The sequence below is a fragment of the Mirounga angustirostris genome, unplaced genomic scaffold, assembly GCF_029215605.1.
Source record: "Mirounga angustirostris isolate CCGP_5_RB_7025 unplaced genomic scaffold, mMirAng1.0.hap1 SCAF_10, whole genome shotgun sequence".
Classification (NCBI taxonomy): Eukaryota; Metazoa; Chordata; class Mammalia; order Carnivora; family Phocidae; genus Mirounga; species Mirounga angustirostris.
The window spans coordinates 58,099,405-58,121,524 of NW_026991718.1; the positions used below are offsets into that span (position 1 = coordinate 58,099,405).

Sequence of the window (22,120 nt, forward strand, 5' to 3'; positions counted from 1 at the left end):
AAATTGACGCAGCCATTGTGGAAAACAGGATGGAGGTTCCTCAAAAAAACTAAAAATAGGGGCACCTGGGTGGCTCAGTCGTGCAGCGTCTGCCTTCGGCTCAGGTCACGATCCCAAAGTCCTGGGATCAAGCCCCACATCGGGCTCCCTGCTCGGCGGGAAGCCTGCTTCTCCCTCTCCCACTCCCCCTGCTTGTGTTCCCTCTCTCGCTGTGTCTCTCTCAAATAAATAAATAAATAAAATCTTTTTAAAAATTAAAAATATAACTACCCTATGATCCAGAAATTCCACTTTTGGGTATTTAGCTGAAGAATGCAAAAAACTAACTCAAAAAGATGTATGCACCCCCATGCTCCCTGTGGCATTATTATTATTATTTTTAAAGATTTTATTTATTCATTTGAGAGAGGGAGCACAAGCAGGGTAAGCGGCAGGCAGAGGGAGAGGGAGAAGCAGGCTCCCAGCCGAGCAGGGAGCCCGACGCGGGGCTCAACCCCAGGACCCTGGGATCCTGACCTGAGCCGAAGGCAGTTGCTTAACCGACTGAGCCACCCAGGCGCCCCTATTATTATTATTTGTAAAGATTTATTTATTTGAGAGAGGGAGACCGCGCATGTGTGTGCACACTCATTGGTGCTCAAGCTGGGGAGGGGCAGCAGGAGAGAATCCCCAAGCGGACTTTCTGCTGAGTATGGAGCCCAACACAGGGCTTGATCCCACCACCCGTGAGATCACAAAATGAGCCAAAACCAGGAGTCGAGCGCCCAGCTGACTGAGCCACCCAGGTGCCCCCACTGCAGCATTACTTACAATAGCCAAGGTATGGAAACAACCTAAATGCCCACTGATGAATAAAAAAAACTGTGATACACACACACACACACGTACATATACACTCAGGGGCATATTATTCAGCCATAAAAAGAGAATGAAATCTTGCTTTTGTGACAACATGCATGGATCTTGAAGGCGTTACATGAGGTGAAATAAGTAAGACAGACAAAGGAATACCATATGATCTTGCTTGTATGTGGAATCTAAAAACAAAACAGAACCCCCTCAAAACCCAAAAACCAAGCTCACAAATACAGAGACTGACTGGTAGTTGCCAGAGGCTGGGAGTAGGATGTGGACAAAATGGGTGAAGGGGATCAAGAGGTACACAATTTCAGTTATAAAATAAATAAGCTATGGGGATATCATGTATGGCATGGTGACTACAGTTAGTAATACTGTATTACATATATGAAAGTTGTTAAGGCAGTAGATCTTCAATGTTCTGGTCACAAGAAAAATTTTTGTAACTACGTATGGTGATGGATGTTAACTAGGCTTACTGTGGTGATCATTTCACAATGTATACAAACATCAAATAATTGTTATATACCTGAAACTAATATGTCAATTATAGCTCAATAAAAAAGAATGATTTAAAAATAAAAAACAAAATAAAGATAATTAGCAATCCTGGCACCCAGAGATAATCACTGTAGAATCATGCTTTTTAAACTTAATATTCTATTGTGAGAATATTCTCATGTAAATATTTTTAAAATATTTTTAAACATAATCTTTTAAACTGTTCACCTAGCATTCTATTAATACAGATGCATCATACTCTATTTAACTTGTCTTATATTATTGGGTATTTAGGTTGTTTATAATTTTTCACTATCATTAACAATGTTTTATAAACATCTTTGTATAGGGGTGCCGGGGTGGCTCAGTCAGTTAAGCGTCTGACTCTTGACTAGGCTCAGGTCATGATCTCAGGGTCATGAGATTGAGCCCCACATTGGGCTCTGCACTGGGCATGGAGTCTGCTTAATTCTCTCCCTCTCCCTCTGCCACTGGCACCTTCCTCCCCACCCCACTCTCTCTCTCTCTTTAAAAAAAAAAATCTTCATATATAAATTCTTGTATACAATTCTGATTATCCTAGGGGAAATAATTCCTGGAGGTAGAATCTAGTGAGATAAACATTTTTAAGGGACTTGATGTACATTGCTAAATTGCCCTTCAGTAAAGTTGACTACTTTACATCTGGGCTGATTATCTTTAGTGCTATTATGGTAAAAAATGAAGAGATATTGTGAGTATATAGCTTAGGAGCACAGACTTTGGAGTCAGAAAAGGTTGGTTTTGAATTCAAACTTTAACACTTATTAAGTGATCTTAGGCATCTCTGTAAACTCCAGTTTTCCCATATATTAAATAGAATTTAACCACTTAGCTCATGGGTTATAAAGTTTAAGAGGGATATGTGTAAGATATATAAAGGTCATCATATGTATTAGCCACTCAAATGAGCAACATTATGACTTTAAGTCTATACAGCCACATTAAATTATCAAATTTCTTCTAATCTAATGCCATTAGTTACTAGACATACTATTATTTTACGAATGACTAAGAAAGAACAAACATTGTCAAACTCTAACATACTATTATAAGTAGGATCTTGATTTCAGAGAACTTAAAATATAAAAAGATGCATATCTTAGCACTGATGAAATGCAGTATGTAAAAGAAAAACAGATTTTTTTATTATTCAAATTTAGCTGCTAAAATTGCCCAGTTTTAAAAACCTATGAAATATTGCAGTCACATTACAATTTTTTGGGTCAGGCAGTATACTTCCTTTTTTTTTTTTTTTTTAAAGATTTTATTTATTTATTTGACAGAGAGAGACACAGCGAGAGAGGAACACAAGCAGGGGGAGTGAAAGAGGGAGAAGCAGGCTTCCCGCCGAGCAGGGAGCCCGATGCGGGGCTCGATCCCAGGACGCTGGGATCATGACCTGAGCTGAAGGCAGACGCTTAACGACTGAGCCACCCAGGCACCCCAAGGCAGTATACTTCTGACAAAAAAACAAAAAACAACAAACCTTTAACTTGACCCTAAACAAAATTCTGACCATTAAACCAATGGACAATAAACAAATATATATGAAGTTGTAAATAGATACTGCCTCTATTATCCTGTGGATTTACTGTACATCATTTAAACCTCCTGAATAGCATCAAAGCATGATAGAGTTTTAGAGCTAAAAAGACTCTTAGAGATTATTTCATTTAACGTATGTGGAAAATCAGATTAAAAGAATTTAAATGGCTAATTAACATGTCACACTGGTAATTATTAGCAGAGCCAAGATGAGAATCCAGGTGTACTCATTCCCAGTCCGGAGTATTTTCAATTTTTAAACATGAATCAATTTCTAGATTTAACCAAATAAATTTACCTTAAAAATCTGGGTTATAAGAAAATTCTGTCTTATACTTCTGGATAATACTTAGAACTTAGGCTCACCAAATTCTGCAGTTGTTAATCACTAGATGTTTCTTTCTTTTTGTTTTTTTAAGCTTTTATTTATTCATTTGAGGAAGAGACAGAGAGAGAGAGAGCACAAGCTGGGGGAGAAGGGTCAGAGGGAGAGGGAGAAGCAGGCTCCCCGCTGAGCAGGGAGCCCGATATGGGGCTCAATCCCAGGACTCTGGATCATGACCCAAGCCGAAGCCAGATGCTTAACCGACTGAGCCACCCAGGCGCTCCACTCGATGTTTCTCGATTATCTGCTATGTATGGACACTCTGATTGCTTGAAAGCTTTTTTGTACTAAAAGTTATAGTACTTAGAACCTTTGATTTGAGATTTTTGATGAGGAGGAGAGCGGCTTCCTTTGTGAGCTACTGTATTTCTTTGATTCAAAGATGCATATTTTTTCTTAACATCTCTGAAAACTTAAAATTGACGGCATCTTATAATCTCTGTCAGCCAGGTGGTAGTCAAGAAAGCCATCAATGCCTACATATGCATGTGCTTGATATTTCGGGTGGCAAGACTGCAATTCCTTGATGTTTCAGTTAACCCCTTGAGTAGTATTTAAAAATGGAATATAACTCTAGGTTATTGTCTGAAAATCTTATCATGGGACCTTCTGATAAGGTCAAGAAAGTGCTATTATCAATGGGTATTACTGAGAAGAAAACCCCAGAGACAACTGTAGAGAAATGTAATTCAGAGGGTCTCAAATTTTTTGGTCTCAGAATCCCTACACATGCTTAAAAATTACTGTGGATCTCAAAAAGCTTTTGTTTATGTGGGTTATATCTATTTATACTTATCATTTTGGAAATTAAAACTGAGAAATGTTGAAAATATTTATTTATTCATTCCTTTAGAAATAACTATAATGAGGCACCTGCGTGGCTCAGCTGGTTAAGCAGCTGCCTTCGACTCAGGTCATGATCTCTGGAGTCCTGGGATGCAACCCTGCGTCTGGCTCCGGGCTCAGCGGGCAGTCTGCTTCTCTCTGCCTCTACCTCCCCCGCCACCACACCAACTTGTGCTTGCTCTCTCCCTCAAATAAATAAAAATATTTTTTTTTTTTTAAGATTCTATCCATTTATTTGACACAGAGAGAGAGACAGCGAGGGACGGAACACAAGCAGGGGGAGTGGGAGAGGGAGAAGCAGGCCCCCGGCGGAGCAGGGAGCCCAACGCGGGGCTCGATCCCAGGACCCCGGGACCATGACCTGAGCCGAAGGCAGACACCCAACCAACTGAGCCACCAGGCGCCCCTCAAATAAATAAAAATCTTAAAAAAAAAAGAATTATAATAAACCCATTAGATGTTAACATTCTAACAAAAATAGTACTTTAAAAAAATAAGTGAGAATGGCATTAGTTTATATTTTTTGGAAATCTCTTTTATGTCTGGCTTAATAGCAGGCAGCTGGATTCTCATATGTACTTTTGTATTCAATCTTTTGAGATATCACAAATTGTGTGGCCTCCAGAAAACACCACTGTACACTTGTGAGAGAACGAAAGTGGAAAAGGTAAATAATGTTCTATTATTATTATGAAAATAGTTTCAACTTTGGGGGCTCTCTGAAAGAGGTTAGGAGAGCCTCAGAGGTCCCCAGATCATACGTTGAGAACCACTGCTGTAACATCATGCTTTTGATGGCACAGAGGACAACACTGTGTGGAAAACCAGGTACACCAACAATTCCAAATCAAAAAGTGGTCAGAAGAGTTGGATTTTAAATTCTAATTCTAAATTAATTATACCTTAACCAATTAACTTTACTTAAACTTCTATACAGAAGAGCACTGTATGATTAAAAAATCCATGCTTGAATAAGTCTAAAAGAATTCATTCAATAAGTATAAAATAAAAATTCTATGTGATAAAACCATTTATCATAGTTTACTGGCAATGTTTTTCTTTCCTTTTGGTACATAAAATAATGGTATATCTTATAATTGATGGTCCTAGAGATTCAATTAAATATAGTAAACACTGTAAGGTCAAATTTGTGTCATATTCCCCTCATGGGGAGGAATCTGGATGTTACTGGAATTTTTAACCACAAGTAACGATGGGACTGAAAACACCAATTACAATGCAACTAACATATTTGAAGAAAATACTTTAAATGGGAAATATTTAATTTAGCATTACATATTTTCAGAATGATATTCCTACTAAATGGAAGAGTGAAATATCTTTGACTTATTCTTACAGTGAAAAGTTCTGTTTTTATAGGTAAATAATATTTTGATTTGAAAAGCTGACATTACTCTTCAATCTTCAAATTTGGATTTATTTGTAGGCTTAAAATAGTATATCATAAACTCTAAATGAAGTGCAGGTATAGTTTAGGTTTTTCTACAGTGGTTAATTATACTTTACTTTTAATCATTTGTAGCATTTGAAAGTGCTCTATGAATACAAAAACCCCCCAAATATTCAGAATAACTATTTATTTATTAAAAATAGGTATTCATCATTCTAACTCACTTACCTGGACTGTTTTTGTGGAATGATCTGCATGATTTAAAGTGGTTCTATCAGTATCTGGATCAGACTCTGTCTGCCTCAGGGAAGTACGTTTTTTCTTTGTAAGGTCTGCATCTCTATTGTAGGAGTATCCAAGTTTGGAAGTGGGAGATAAACTTGGTTTTTTGATTGGTGATTCAGGATCTGATCTGCATTCTAAGGGTCTGGAATGCTCTAACTTTTCTTTCTCCAAATTATTACTGATGTCTAAAGTCTGAAGCTTTTGTTCCTCTGTCTCACAAATGAAGGGTGGAGACACATCCTTCTTCTTATCACTAACATATAAGTCACTTAATTCTAAAGTCTCAGCTTTCAGTAGTCTCTTCTTGCCTAACCAAACTTGTGCATGGGTCGAATCTGTATTGTAACATATTCCAGGGTCATCGGATCCTGAAGTCCTTCCAGAGCTCTGCTGGGACTTTTGGGGTTCTGTGTCACTTTTAGTCCTGCGACAGTAAGGGGAGGCTGTACTTGGACTAAGATGATCATCGGGAGTCTGATGTTCACTTTCTGACTCTCCAACCCCACTGTCATTTACAAATACAGAGTCATCTTGCGATAAGAAGTCTACCGCTCCGCCACTCGAAGGCTGCAGTTCAGGCTCCCGTTTCAGATCACTAAGCTCCGCATAGAATTTTTCCTGATCAACAGAACTGTTTGTATCTGTTTCATAGTTTCCAACTTTATATGTGCTCTTACTGCTGTTTTCCTCTATCTGGACAACATTCAGTTCTTGGCCACTGAAATGTGCCCTGATTTGATAGAGATAAGTCATAACAGTCAGTTTGTCAGGAATTGCTAATAAGACCATATCAGAAGGTTCCAACAACCGGGAAATTCCTATGCTGGCAAATCCATCATATGCCTTCAAAGAAAGGAAAAACAAAGATATACTGAATAGTTCAAACAATCCACACATTTTAAAAACAGAAAAGAATAGATATTAGCTAGACATACTGAATCATTATGTTGTATACCTATAGCTAATATGTTATATGTCAATTACACTTCAATAAAAAAGTTATCAAAATAAATAAAGTTTAGTTACCATTAAAAAAGCCCCAAAATTTTAATAGATTTTGTTGTTTTGTTGGAGGGCATACTATGTTACTGACATTATTGCCACAAGAACAAAACAAAATTCCACATCAGAAATTTGTAAAAGTGGGGTAGGTACAAGAACAAAAAGTTTCTTAATTAGTAACAATTGAAATGCTCTTTTCCAATAAAGAAAAATAAGCAAAAATTAGAATTAAAACAAAAAAAATCTTAGAATCAATTTTTATAAGGAACTAAGGTATAAAGAAATAATAGAGTTTTATCATTCCTATCAACCTCTCTTTACCATGTTTCATATAACTATAAAACAGTGATTTGTGAAGAAAAAGGATAGCTACATATCCCCAAAGACCTAATCCTAGATTACCTGGTATAAAAATACAAGTGCTTAAATTATTGAAGCCTAGAAACGTAGAAACATTTTTTAAATGCCCAATTAAGACTGATTTTCATAATGAGAAGAGTGATTGCATTTTCACTTCATCCATTTTGGAAAGAATGAAATGTTTTGGGTAGTACAACTTAGTTGAGAATGTGAGGCTGCATTGTATTATTTTTGTTAGTCTTTAAATGACTGTGGCACATCAGGTTTTTCTAGTTTTAAAGAATCAAAGCTGTTTCTCAATTTACAATTAATTATTACTATCCTGAACTAACCCTTTAAAACAGCACTGTGTTGCTAGGAAGCATTAAAAATATGATTAAAGGTTCAGATATACCCTCAGAAACTAAGTATGGACCCCCTAGTTGTATTCTCACTTTGGAATATAAAATGTCTATCTTTGTAACAACCTAGATGTAGGTTCATAATTCAAAGTTTTTCTTAAAAGAAAGGTTAGGAAATTATGTAACAATTTAGAAGGAATTACTCTTTTGCACTTACATGTTGAAGTGCATTTCTACCTTTGAATTTAATCCTTGTCTCATATTCTTCCTGTAGTTTAATAAATGTTGCAGAATAAGTAAGAAAGAAAATGAAAAATAAATTGCAATATTAAAACCTCTTCAATTTTCACAGCACTATGTTTCATAATATAGGTACCTCAAAATATTTACTCAAGAGAATGGCTCAGTTGGCGTGCATGTTTAGGCCTGTTTGTTATTTTACGTGTTTTAGGAAAATTAAAGTCATTTTCCTCCTCATGTGTCTTGACAACCTGATTGACAGACATCAATTGCAGACCATCATGAAAAGCACCACAGGCGGTATTCTAAACATTTCCCAATTATCTAAAACACTGACATACTGGTTAAGATCATATGTCACAGGTAAATACCTTTTTTATTCAGCATTTTTTAAAGACCTGGGAAAATGATTAGCTTCCTTGTGGGAAGCTCCTGCTGATGTTTTGCTTTATGTAGCAATTCATTTTATGCACACTAACTGCACTAAAAAAGCATTTAAAAACAAACCGGGTTTCTTGTAAGCGAGGTCAAGACTTTATAAAGGAATTTTCCCATAGGTTAACCTCTTCTCCTGTGGTCAATCACCTGTCTTTTTAGCTGTTTGTGTGTGGAGAAAAAGAAGAGGTCTTTCAAAGAAAATTGTCTTATTCATGCCTAGATGTTATTTAATTGGTAAGGAGGAGTCATTGCCAGTTATGTTATGCATCTGCATGGAACTTAAGACACAGGCAGTGTTTCTTGTGCTGCCTTAAGTCCCATCAGGGGCAGATGGGGTTATCGGAAAGAACTGTGTGAAGCCGGAAATAAATCTGCAGGTAGCAACTGATACTCAATGTAGATATCAGGTTGGAAGTTGCAAAGTGATGAAAAGGAAAGACTGTAAAACATTTATTCAACTGTGCAATGAACAGGATCATCTAAATTAAAATCCTTTTAAAAAGCCATAATTATCTGCCCTGGAAGATCTAATTGAGAAAAAAATTTAATAGGATATTCTTTTCTACATAGTAATACGTAAACCCAAGGTATGCTCATCATTATCAAGTTCCTGAAAAAATAACGTAAAGAAGTATGACCTAAGCCTTAAGGCAAATCTCCATACTCTTAAAAATACATAGCTGGGTACAATCAACAATGTTTCCCTTTCAAAATTTCAAACAGTAATTTAAAAAGCTTCACTTTATAAAAATTATAATGGTTTATTTTATTACACCTTTATCTGCATTTAAATTAACTTAGTATTTTATTCTAATGCAAAAAAAATGCAGGCATAGACTATATCTAAAGATATAATTTAATTGATGACAAAATAGGCATTTCACTTTGATAGACACAAGCTCTCCAAAATTATACAAGAGATAATTCATGAGAATGACTTACTCTGTAGCATGCCCACCACAGATGTGATTTCTATAAAGAAAAATATACTGATATTTTAAGATAACCTTTTTTGGTGGCATATTTCAATAAAAAAACTGAGAGTTTTAAAATGTATTTCTCCAGGCCAGCATCATGCATTTGTAAAGAAAAAGGGTTTTTTAATGACAATACAAATCTTTGGGTTCAGAGAGCAATAAAAGTTAAAAAAAAAAAAATTTGTTGACTTAAATTCTCATCTGCTAACTGAACTTCTATCAAGATTCCCTTTACAGATTTTTTTAACACTGGTAGTTTTAATTGTCTAATTTAAAGTAGAATGAAAACTTTTAGTCTAGACCAGAGGTTATTAATCACTTTGTTCCCTGAATCCTTTTGGTAATGAACCCCTTCTCAGAACAATGCTTTACATTTACAAAATACATAGGATTACAAAAGAAACCAATTATATGAAAAATAAAATTATGAAAAATATTAGTAAAACTGAATTTGAGAAACAGCAATACATGTGCTTTTTATGAATGTATTAACAACTGTAATTTTGAAGAAGTGATTAGCTTAAAAGATATTTGAAGATACTAAAACTGCAATGTGATATCAAGATATCTAAGACTCTCAAGGTGATAAAGTCTCAGGAATGGCTAATGTTAAACTGGTGTGTTGCCTAAATTCATAATTGAAGGAAATACTAAATTTCACTTAAAGAATTAAGAAAATAAAACACATTTTCCTCCTAGTCACGTTCAAGAACCACCTGAATTCTATCCATACCTCCCAGATTAAGAACTCCTATTCTAAGACAACATATTTCATTAACTTTTCATTTGAAGAATTCAATGCAACATAAAACACATTGAGTACCTACTATATGTTGAGTTAGTGCTTCCCTCCTTTCTAATGTCACAGTGCACATACATGACTATAATACTGTACTGTGCACTGGGATAAATAGTTAAGTTAGCCTGTGGCCACAGTCAGCCGGCCCAAGGGCTTCTGGCAACTCAGACCCACACAGCTACCCTGAAGGCTAAAAGGATCAATATCCCCAACTGGGAAGTTGTGACCTCAGTTGGCTAATTAATTATGTGGAAAAACTGTATAGTTTACCAGAAAATGAAAAAAAAAAAAAAAAAGAACCCCAATGTTCATATCTTTCTGCTTCTAGGAACATATGCATTCTTTCTTGTATACCCATTAGGCTCCTACCCTCATCCCTTCCCAAAAGATTTTTCTAAACTCATAATCATTTATGGTATAACAGCTTTGGGTGCACTTTTTAAAAGCTAAATCTTGACTATATGCTTTAATAAATATTTAACAGTCAATGAAGTCCACACACATTAAAATTTGATGCTAGTCCAGCACTTGTGATCTTTAAAGGCTATGACAACTTAGAGTAAACCATGCATCCTATTTGAACTATAGGAAGCAGACTACCTTCTGTGAGTTGCAGTTATGACCTCACAAAACAACCTCAGTTTTCCCCAAATTAATAAAAGCCACAGAGGAGCCAAATTTGAAACTATGCATTTTTTTCCTTGGCAATTCTTACCTTTTTGTTGTTCTCTTTAATATCTTGAGGATTCAGAGACTTGTAGTCACTGAGGGAGAAAATGGCACAGTAGGTACATATAGTATTTGATACTAACAGCTGTTTTTAAAACAAACTGAATCTAAAATTTTGATATTCTATAATACCAAAGAGTAACTAGCAATTTCCCAGCAATTCAATCAACAAAACTAATAGTGTGGAAAATTAAGGAAATAAATAAATAAATAAATGAAAATAGTGATTACATGTTTCACTGCCTGAAGCTTTCCATCTAAAAGAGAAGTTAAGGCAGGGCACCAGAGACCAGTCTTGACAACCAAATTTACCATGAGGTAATCCCTTGTTGTCAATGTACAAAGTGCTACTGGCTTATTTGTCTCATCTCATTTTAACAGCCACACAATTTTCATAATAATTTCAAGTCAGTTCTTTGTATGAGATTAAGAAGAAAAAAAAAATTTTTTTTTTTAAGAGAAAAGATTGGTTTTAGGCATTCAGAAGGGAGAACTTTTCTTTCTGACACACATTTCTTTTCTCAAAAAGCAAAGGTATGGGTAATAAACAAAGTCAACTATTTCAGGACACATGTTAAGAAATTATTTGTTTTTCGGGCACCTCGGTGGCTCAGTCGTTAAGTGTCTGCCTTCGGCTCAGGTCATGATCCTAAGTCCTGGGATCAAGCCCCGCATCGGGCTCCCTGCCCGGCGGGAAGCCTGCTTCTCCCTCTCCCACTTCCCCTGCTTGTGTTCCCTCTCTCACTGTATCTTCTCTGTCAAATAAATAAATAAAATCTTAAAAAAAAAAAAAAGAAATTGTTTTTTTAAAAAACTGTCTATTATTTACAAAATATTTATAGGGAATGGAAAATGTTTCTACTTACATTAAATCTGGTCTAAAGTGGTGTAATATTGCACAAAAAGATAAACCATTTCTCCACGATGTAGTAAAATTGGTGATTTTCACTCCCCGATAGTTTTTTGTAACTTCTTTGCACCATACAAGCAATGACTGACTAGCATTTGGCTTTCGCCCCAAAACAGGACTTGGTATAGGACTCGGCTAGAAAAAAGGAAAAGAGAAAAACATTAAAATAATTTAATGGAAGATGAAAATTAACATTAATTGACCTAACTAGATTATTTAAACCCTTTGATGTCGGTTTAGGTCCTTCAGAACTATCAATTCAAGACAACTATAACCTCCAAGAAGGAGACATGAATCTTAAGTTATTATCTTCAGTTTTAGCCTATGGCATTTGCCTGACAAGAACGTAGATATGCAATATTTTAAACTCATACATAAGAACAAGCCAAGAGCTATATTGATGGAAACATTATATTATTTAAATACTTAAGTCTGAATATCTGTGTAACTCTTACACCCTAAGAAATTTTCCCCAAATATAATCATGTACAAATATAGTTCCTTTTTGACTAGATTAAAAATAATGTATTTTGAAGTCTAACTGTAGCACAAATTGTTAGCAGGGGAAAGATCAAAAATGCTAGTTTTTTTTAAATGCAGTGATCATTCATTTTAGATAGCACAGTGATAATCATACTCAGACATTTCTTATATAAATTTAATGATGGCAAAACAGATCTACTTTTGTAGGTCAGTTAGGGGTGTGTGTGTGTGTGTTAAATCTTAAGCATATTCTTTGTTTTTCCCCTTGTTAATATACTTAAAACAATGATGACAAAAAAACCCCAAAAACTACATAAGACTTTTATCTTGAACTTTTATTATTCTTAAAAACATGTCACTTTCTTTTACTGAGTAACAATCACATTTTGTGATGGTAACTTTAGAGACTGGTACACTGAAAACCATAAAGAAAACTACTAAATGTTTCTGGATTTTAAATTATGCTACCAGGGGCGCCTGGGTGGCTCAGTCGTTAAGCGTCTGCCTTCGGCTCAGGTCATGATCCCAGGGTCCTGGAATCGAGCCCTGCATCAGGCTCTCTGCTCCCCGGGCAGCCTGCCTCTCCCTCTCCCACTCCCCCTGCTGTGTTCCTGCTCTTGCTGTCTCTCTCTCTGTCAAATAAATAAAAAAATCTTAAAAAAAAAAAATTATGCTATCAGTTAAGAGTGCTGACTATAAACATAAAATAGAGGCCCTCTGAAATAAGGCGAAAGGGGAATAATTATTTACCCCTAATATCACTTAAGTTTAACAAGCAAACCATTCTTGCCACACACCTTACTTAAGAAAGACCAATGATGCCCCCACTTGACAAAAACATGTTAGTGCCAAACAATTAAAATCATCAACTCTGAGGTAATTATAATTATGCATTCACTGCTCCCGTGAAAAAACTACTAAGAAACGCCAAGGATGTAATTTCTTATTTTTTATTGTATTTTTATTAACTGTCAGATTAACAAACTGTTATATAAACAAGCATGAATCTTGCAAAATGCTGTCCTTTATTATTTTTTTTAAAGATTTTATTTATTTATTTGATAGAGAGAGAGGGAACACAAGCAGGGGGAATGGGAGAGGGAGAAGCAGGCTTCCCGCTGAGCAGGGAGCCCGATGCGGGGCTTGATCCCAGGACCCTGGGATCACGACCCGAGCCGAAGGCAGATGCCCAACAACTGAGCCATCCAGGTGCCCCAACAAAGTGCTGTTCTTTAAGTAATCACCTATACAAAGTAAATGCTGAAAAATTCACAGGCCATAAAATTCAATAAATTTGGATCAATTCCACTTAATATGAAGAAGTATACTGGTAAAAATGGAATTCCCAATGTAATAAGCTATTTACTTTAGAATAAATAATAGATCTTTTAACCACATCAATTTGACATGTATAAAAATGAACTATTAAATATCTTTTCATCTAATGGTGACTTTCCATTGTGATTTTCAAATTGTTCTAGTCACTTAACCTGGAAGTGGAGTGGAGAATGTTCTACGGATGAGGTAGGGGATCAATGAACTGGGCACAAACACATTTTTTTCCTTAGACTTCCTATTAAAGGATTGTTTTTAATAAAATGTTTTCTTTATCAAATTATATTATTAAGGCATTGACTCATTCCAAGTATGAAGAAGAAGTACATAGGCCAGATAATCTGCAACTATCATTACACTGATTGATTCCAATTATCAGAAGCACATAGATAGGTCATGTACAAAAGTCATTATCACTACCTAGAGTAGCTTTCCGTACTTAAGAAATAGGGAAAATATACCATGTCATTATTATTATGAATATACCCTCGTTTCTAAGAGGGCTCAATATGAAAAGCCTAGAAGAACTAAACTAAATTTTGGATTTACCCTAACATAACACCCTTGAATTAAAAAGATCTTACAGGGATGCTTACTGCACTGCCAAAGCAAAATAAATCATTTGTAATTGAAGAAAAAGTCATTTGTAATTGAAGAAACTTGCTAAAAATACAAGGCCTATAAATGGTCGTATTGGTTGCACAGAAAGAGGACTGAGGTAGAACGACTGTACAATAAATCATCCACTTCAGAACAGCTGATCTTTCATCTAATATTTTGCAGAGGGTCATAAAGAAATAAGCAGTTAAACAAGTTCAGAACCTTCAGGATATTAATGAATGTAATTGCTTGTTTCTTGCTATAGCTGGCTCCCGATGTGGCAGGTTACTTTACTTCTCTATGTCTCCATTTCTTCATCTATAAAAGGTGGATTGTAATGGCGTAAATCTCATGGTGTCACTGTAGTAACAGGACTGCCTCACCATCCTCCCGCCCATTATTGCTCATTACCACTCTCTCCCTTGATCACATTGAACTGTAGTAACCTCTTTGCTGTTCTTTAGATACCCAAGACATGGTCCCACCTTAGTGCCTTTGTACAGACTGTTCCATTTGCCTGCTCTCCTGCCAGATATCTGCATGGTTAACTCCAATGCAACCATCTTCATTATGCCTATTTTAACTACCCTATTTAATAATGCAACTCATCTCCATCATTCAACCTCAACACCACACTCCTGACTACCTTACCTTGCCCTATTTTTTCCATAGTACTTACCATCTTCTTATCGTCCATATACTTTTTTTGGTTATAACCAAAATATGATTATTGGTCACGCTTACTGCTTATTACTTTGTCCATTCTCACCAAATAAAAGGGCTATGAAGATACGGATCTTAGTTTGTTTAGTTTATTAACTTATCCAAAGCATCCAGAACAGATCCTGACACATAGCAGGCACTCAATTAATACTATTAAATAAATACTTGGCATGATGTATGGCACATAGAAGCAACTCTGTAAATGTTAATTGCAATTATTATTACTACAAGCAATAAATTACCAGCACTTGAATTCCTATTTTTGAGGGTCTTCTGGAAACTTCAAAGGCCATGAATTTCTTCAAAATTAGTGAAAAATACTTTTGAAAACAAAGCTTTAACTAGAAGATAGTCCTGACACTTTACTGCAAAATGGGGCACTTGGAATTCTTGGCAATGCATCTATTTCTATGGGTTTGGTGAAAAAAGTTCTGAATGACTGTAATTTAGTGCTTTCCAAAGAAAAGAAGACATCAAAATCTGACCATTAATGGTAGAACCAAACTTTCAGATGTTGGAACAACTCTTTAAAAGCTCTTTATTTTTGCAGGGACTGGATGTATGAGAAGGCATCTTTATTTAACATACTGGGAAAGTAAAGGACAGATATTATAGTTATCTTTTTTATGCACCAAGAGAGGAAATTTCTAAGAGTCATCCTAATTATAATTATGGTGAGATTAATCAGAATCTGATTGATTTTGATTAACTGATTAACTAGGTGATTCTTCCAGTTCTCTCTCAATCAAGCTACTATATGGATGAAATTGCACCAATCTCAGCTTAACCAAGAACTACAAATCGATGTCAACCATCATGATTATAGAGCCAGTTTTAAGTGCTGACAGTACAGAGGAAATAGGACTTGAAACCACTGTTTCACTTAACAGTTCTATTGTCTAGTATGGATAATTTTAATGTATTGTTTCTGTTAACATAGTATCTTACATATTAAAGACAGTAAGGCCACCTAGTCACTCTTGCTATCAATGGCGATAGGATTGCTTTCAGAAAACCTGTCGAATAACTTGTTACAAAATTTCCTAAATTTTAATAGCTGCAATTCCATTTTTTCTGCTCTACCTCTCTCACTACAGTTGTTTTCTCTTTGGTCTTTCCCCTTCTTCCACTGATAAAAGCACATATATATCCCTCTAGGTATTGCTCTAAATAGTTTTCTCTTTCCACACTTTGAGCTGATTCACTCCCAGGATTTCAACTATCACTTCCATGCAGATGATTCCCAAATATACATTTATAGTTCAAACTATCTCAAGTTGACATTTCCAGCTGGCCGTCCTTCCTGCCATATAAAATTCAAACTCAATATGTTCAAAACCATAATTATAATCTTTCCTTACAACCTGCTTCATCTTCATTCTGTTTACAAATGATACTGCTATTGTCCCAATTATCCAGACTTTGAATCTCAGAATCAGCTTTGACCTCTTCTTTCCCCTATCATCCTTTATTAGTTAATCCATGGGAAATTTTGATCCTATTGTTGTAATCTATCTTCTTTTGCCTAGCTATTGCAAAATCTTCCTAATAGGTCTTCCTTCTTCCAAATTCTCCCTTATCTGATTCATTGCCATAGCAACAATCTTCTTAAAGCACAGGTCAAAGCCTCTCATTACTCATAAACATATAAAATGATGTCAAAATACTTTTGAGCGAAGAATCCCAAATCTTTTTTAACTATCTACTCTCTAGGATGATTCACCATTCTCTGGAATCACTATGCTTTCCTCCCTAGCCCCAGCTCCCCCACTTCCTGTCCTTGATCATACAGATTGTCACCACACTTTGGAGTATCTTCTGTCCCAAGTACAATTGCTACAATTCCACTCTACCTTCAAAATTATGTACAACTGTCATCTTGCATATGAAATCTCTTTCCAACTCCAATTACTAAGGATTTTCAGTATTCCTTTGAATTCCATCTAGAATTTTTACTATGTATGTATTATTTCTTCCATCCACAAAAAGACTTATTAATTTTTCATTAATCTATAAAGTATACTCTGAGCACTTACTATGTCCCACAATGTTAAAACCCTTACATGGACTAGCTCATTTAATCTCACCACTCCTTTGAGATAAGTGCTATTATTCCCAATTTCAGTTGAGGAAACTAAAGTTACAGAGCTAGAAAGTGAAGGAGTGAGAACCTATACCAAGGTGTTCCCACTCCAGAGCCTGTGCCTTAAGCAACATGCATGTCACATTTCATATAGTTATCTTTTTTATGCACCAAGAGAGGAAGATAATGCAGTTTTAGGACCTCAGTAGAAACTATAAATTTCTTGAGAAGTTGCCTTAGTCAACTTCTTAAGATGACTGGCTGTCCCATGTATATTAAATTGATTCCAAAAAGGCAATTAAGGCAAACAATTTAAACTCTAGGAGTATTTAGTTAATAAAACCCTTTATCCATTCTTTGGATTTTAGATTATTGGTTGGAACTAGAACTAGAACTATGTAAGTCCAGAGCAGTGAAATATACACTACCATTGCTAAAACTGTAGAACATTTTGGTCTCCCTATTGCTGATTCTGGGAGCCTTCCCCCAATTATTACAAATTTTTAAAAATTTATTTATTTGAGAGAGAGAAAGAGAGAGTGAGAGAGAGAGAGAGAGAAAGAGGGAGAGTGCAAGTAGGGGGAGGGGCAGCAGGAGAGAATCTTCAAGCAGACTTCCTGCTGAGCTGGGAGCCATGCAGGGCTTGATCTCAGGACCCATGAGATCATGAACTGAGTTGAAACCAAGAGTCAGATGCTCAATTGACTGAGCCACCCAGGCACCCCCAATTATTACAAATTTTTGAAAACAACTGAGGAAACCGTGGATAAATCTTAATATTTGGTGAGCCCAAAACAACAGCAGTGGTGAAAATAAGAATATTTGTATCTGTAGTGTTTATTCTTTTTCAAAGTGTTTTCATTTAAATAATTTCATTTTATTCTCATAGTAAAATTGAGTTAAGTTTTGTTATTTTGCTACTTAGACAATCAGGAAGATTATGCTATAATTAAAATAATACTAGGAGGAACTTCTGCTTACATTAAAGCAGGACCACCACCTGAACACAATTTTTAAAAAGCTGAACAAAATGTTTAGAAAACTTTCTAAGATACATCAAACAACTATCCTCAAGCCTAGACCTTGGAGAGACTAGAAAACTAGAGAGTGGGCAAAGCTCTCAGGGATGCTTTTATAATGGCTGTTCTGGAAGAGTGAACTGAGATTCAGAGCTGCTCTTATAGTAGACCCCCAAATAGCAATATGCACCCCTCAACCCTCAAAGGTAGAAAAAATAAATAAAAATGAGAACAAAAAATAGTGAAATTGGAAATATGCTTACAATAAGAAGGATCAATAAAGTCAAAAGTTGCTTCTTTGAAATGACAAAATCAATTAAACCTCTGATATGACTGACAAAGAAAAAAAGAGGAAAGTAAATTCCTAGAAAAGTATGGCTTGAAGAAACAAAAAGCCTGGATAGTTTTATAACTATAAAAAAATTGAATCTGTAATTAAAAACCTTCCTATAGGGTGATGGGCATTAAGGAGGGCACTTGATGTAATGAGCACTGGGTGTTATATGCAACTGATGAATCACTAAATTCTATCTCTGAAACTAATAAAAAAAACAAAAACAAAAAAGCCTTCCTATAAACAAAATTCCAGTTGTCTTTATTGACCAGTTCCACCAAACATTCAAGGAATAGTATCTCCAACATTACACAAATTTTTCCAGGGAATAGGAAAAATGAGTTTATTCCCCAACTCATTTCATGATCCTTGCAAACTTTGATACCAAAACTCAATAGAAAAAGGCAAAATTACAGGAAAAAAACTTTTCATGAATATAGAGGCAAAAGTGCTAATAAAATTATTAGCATACTGAACCTAGCAATTTATCAATTGAACAAACTGGACACTTAGCCAAGGAAGGCACATTTGACTTAACATTAGCAAATCTATTGAGGTAACATGTCAAATTAACAGATTATAGGGGGAAATATGTAGATATAATCATCTAAATAGATATATAGAAACAGCTAATAAAATGCAGTATCCATTTATATTCTATAAAATAGTCCTGGCGAGATGCCTGGGTGGCTCAGTTGGTTGAGTCTGCCTTTGGCTCAGGTCATGATCCCAGGGTCCTGGGATCGAGTCCCATGTTGGGGTCCCTGCTCAGTGGGGAGCCTGCTTCTCCCTCTGTCTGCTGGTCCCCCTGCTTGTGCACGCACTCTCTCTGACAAGTAAATAAATAAATCTTTTAAAAATATGAAATAGTCTTAGCAAAGTAATAGTAACAAGATTTCTTAACTGGTAAAATCTTCAGCAAATATCTCAATGGTAAAATATTTAAAGTTTTCCCTTTGAGATTGAGAATCTACCACCACTTTTATTCAACATTGTAATGGAGGTCTTAGCTAGTTTCATAAGGCCAGAAAAAGATATAATAAGGTTGTAAATAACTGGAAAAGAATCAAAATTATAAAACTGACTTTATTTGCAAATGATATAATTAAGTACACAGAAAACCAAAAGAATCTACAGGTAATTTATTAGAATGAATATGAGAATTTAAGGAAATGGCTGGATACAAAAAAAGCAGTGTACAAAACCAACTGCATTCCTATACACCAACAAAAGCAGTTAGAAATTTAAATTTTTAAGACCATTCACGGTGGCATAAAAAACAAATACCAAGGAATAGATCTACAAATAATGAACATAAGTGTTATTAAAAAAACTATCAAACTTTACTGTGAGAAAATAAAGGAGTCTTAAAGAGAGGGAGAAATATACCATATCCATGGATTAGAAGACACAATTGTAAAAGATAACAATTATTTCCAGAGAGAAAGGGTTAACCTAAAGACCTAAGACTTTCATGAGGAAATGACCTCGAGTTTACCTTCTAGCAACATTCCCACGGAAATATATTGGATTAAATCAATGTGAAAGGTCAAGTTTGTTACCAGGCAACATTATTAATTATTGTAAAAATGTCCCTAGTTTGGTGGACTGCATCTAGATTTGGAAGCTTGTCAATAAACTATAAATGCCTACTGAAATACAAAGGCCACAGCTTCCCTGTGGGATTCTTGTAATCAAATGTGTCCCTTGAGGGATCTAACAGTTATATGTACAGGCTATTACAAGAGTGTGTATCTTATAAACCACAGTGGTCCACACTTACCCATCTTACAAATGAATAGTTCATGGGGAGCTGAATTATGGCACTACAGACCTGATGCTGTAATGCCAACATACTGTATTTCCTGCCCTTCTATAAAGCTAAGTAACCTAGTGCCAAATTATTTAATACACACACACAAAGGGCCTATAATCAGAATGAAAATTTGCTCTATCACATTAGTATTCAGAGAACTGCACAAGGCACTACTACACACTTCTCCCCAGAAAGGCTAAAATTAAAAACTCTTAATTAAAATGAAATTAAAATTTTAATGAAATTAAAAATACCAAGTGTTGACAAGGATGTGGAGCAAAGGGAGCTTATACAGAGCTGATGGGAAAACTCTGGCATCATCCATTATGGTAAATCTGAAGATGTGCATATGCTATTACCCAGGAATCCTAGGTTTATAACCTACAGAAATTCATGCTTACACAAGATAGAATACATGTTCAAAAATGTTCACAGACACAGTTTAAAATTTCCCAGATCTGAAAATAATCCAAATGTTCATCAGCAATAGATCTTATAATTGTGGTCTATTCTGACAGTGAAATACTTCACACACACAGAGAAAGAGAAAGAGAGACAGAGACAGAGAGAGGAAGGGAGGAAGGGGAGAGCGATTGAGAGAAATACAAAACACATTTAATCCTAAAACATACTATTGAACAAAAGAAAACAGGTACAAAATCATATATACATACCATATGATTCTATTTACATAAAATGAAAAACCAGGCAAACCTAAACTATATTGTTTAAGGATTTGTACTTAAAACTTCTGGAGTGATTTCAAAGATCTAATTCTTTTGGTGTTTACACAGATGTTCACTCAAAATAATTTTCTTTTTTTTTTTTTTAAAGATTTTATTTATTTATTTAAGAGAGAGAATGAGATAGAGAGAGCATGAGAGGGGGAGGGTCAGAGGGAGAAGCAGACTCCCTGCCGAGCAGGGAGCCCGATGCGGGACTCGATCCAGGGACTCCAGGATCATGACCTGAGCCGAAGGCAGTCGCTTAACCAACTGAGCCACCCAGGAGCCCTCAAAATAATTTTCTTAAGCTGCATATTATGTTTTATGTAGTCTTCTGTATATATTTCACATTCATTTCTGTTTTACAGCAAAAAAGTTTAAGAATATTGGAATTGCTGGTATTAAAATGATGAAGTAAAGATGGTGATTTCTCCATTCAATCTGAAAATCACCTAAAGGTAACAAGGACAATGAGAAATAAAAGTAAACCGTTTTTCAGCCTGAAGTAGGAGACATAATGTAACCCTGACCTGCAATATATGGGGATGTTCCAACAATAAATCAATAACCAAGCTCCCAAATTACCAGAAGAATCACAAATAAATAAAAAAAAAAAAGCAGAACTCATACAGTGCGAAAAATTTAAAAGAAAAGTAGAAAGCATAATTATAAAATAGGATTTCAGAACCAAGACCAAATATATCTAAGAATTATGTAGAATAGAGAAGGTAGAAATAGGCCCACATACAATAACAGTAGAGAAAAGGATGAACTTAAGGAACTGTATGAAAAGACTGGTGGTAATATTAACAAGTGTTAATCTTGTTATATGTGTAATCAAATATGACAACATTTGGAAGATCTGCATGACCTGGGGAATCAATATTTTCCAAAGAACAATGATGTTACAAAACCATGCATCAACAAACTATCCATTTTAAAATGCAAGATAACCAAGGTATGATTTCAGATTCCACATGGCAAATATCACTTGTGAATTTTGGTGTAGTATCAAAGAAGACAATCCACAATTATTTTAAAAGTCCACTAAAATTCTTTTTATTCTTCTAACTAGAAAACATGTGAGGTCAGATTTTGTTCATATACTTCAACCAAATAGCATATTTACAACAGATTAAATACCAAAACTATCTTCTACTAAGCCAGGCATTAGAGTATGGTAAAAATTTCATTCTTTTTACTAAATTGTTTTTGCTTTGGAAAATATAGTCATTTTTCATAAAAAAATGTTTATGTTAAAAAATGTAATGGTTTATTATTCTTTTAAATGAATTAATATATTTTTAAATTTTCTCATTTTTAGTTTCTAATA

General features: G+C 35.2%; 1 protein-coding gene across 9 annotated transcripts in view; it reads right to left on the minus strand.

The window, feature by feature from the left end:
* EHBP1 (EH domain binding protein 1) overlaps positions 1-22,120 on the minus strand; it is a 445,131-nt gene that overhangs the window by 91,376 nt on the left and 331,635 nt on the right. For 5 of the 9 annotated variants that reach the window (XM_045884913.2, XM_054509851.2, XM_054509850.2 and 2 more), the window contains 3 exons: positions 11,626-11,804; positions 10,746-10,794; positions 5,817-6,716 (listed from right to left, as the gene is read on the minus strand). In XM_045884913.2, the coding sequence (XP_045740869.1) occupies positions 5,817-6,716; positions 10,746-10,794; positions 11,626-11,804 (1,128 nt within the window). Of the gene's footprint in view, positions 1-5,816; positions 6,717-7,793; positions 7,845-10,745; positions 10,795-11,625; positions 11,805-22,120 lie in introns of all 9 variants that reach the window. The other 4 variants (XM_064572453.1, XM_054509849.2, XM_045884909.3 and 1 more) reach the window with 1 other exon arrangement.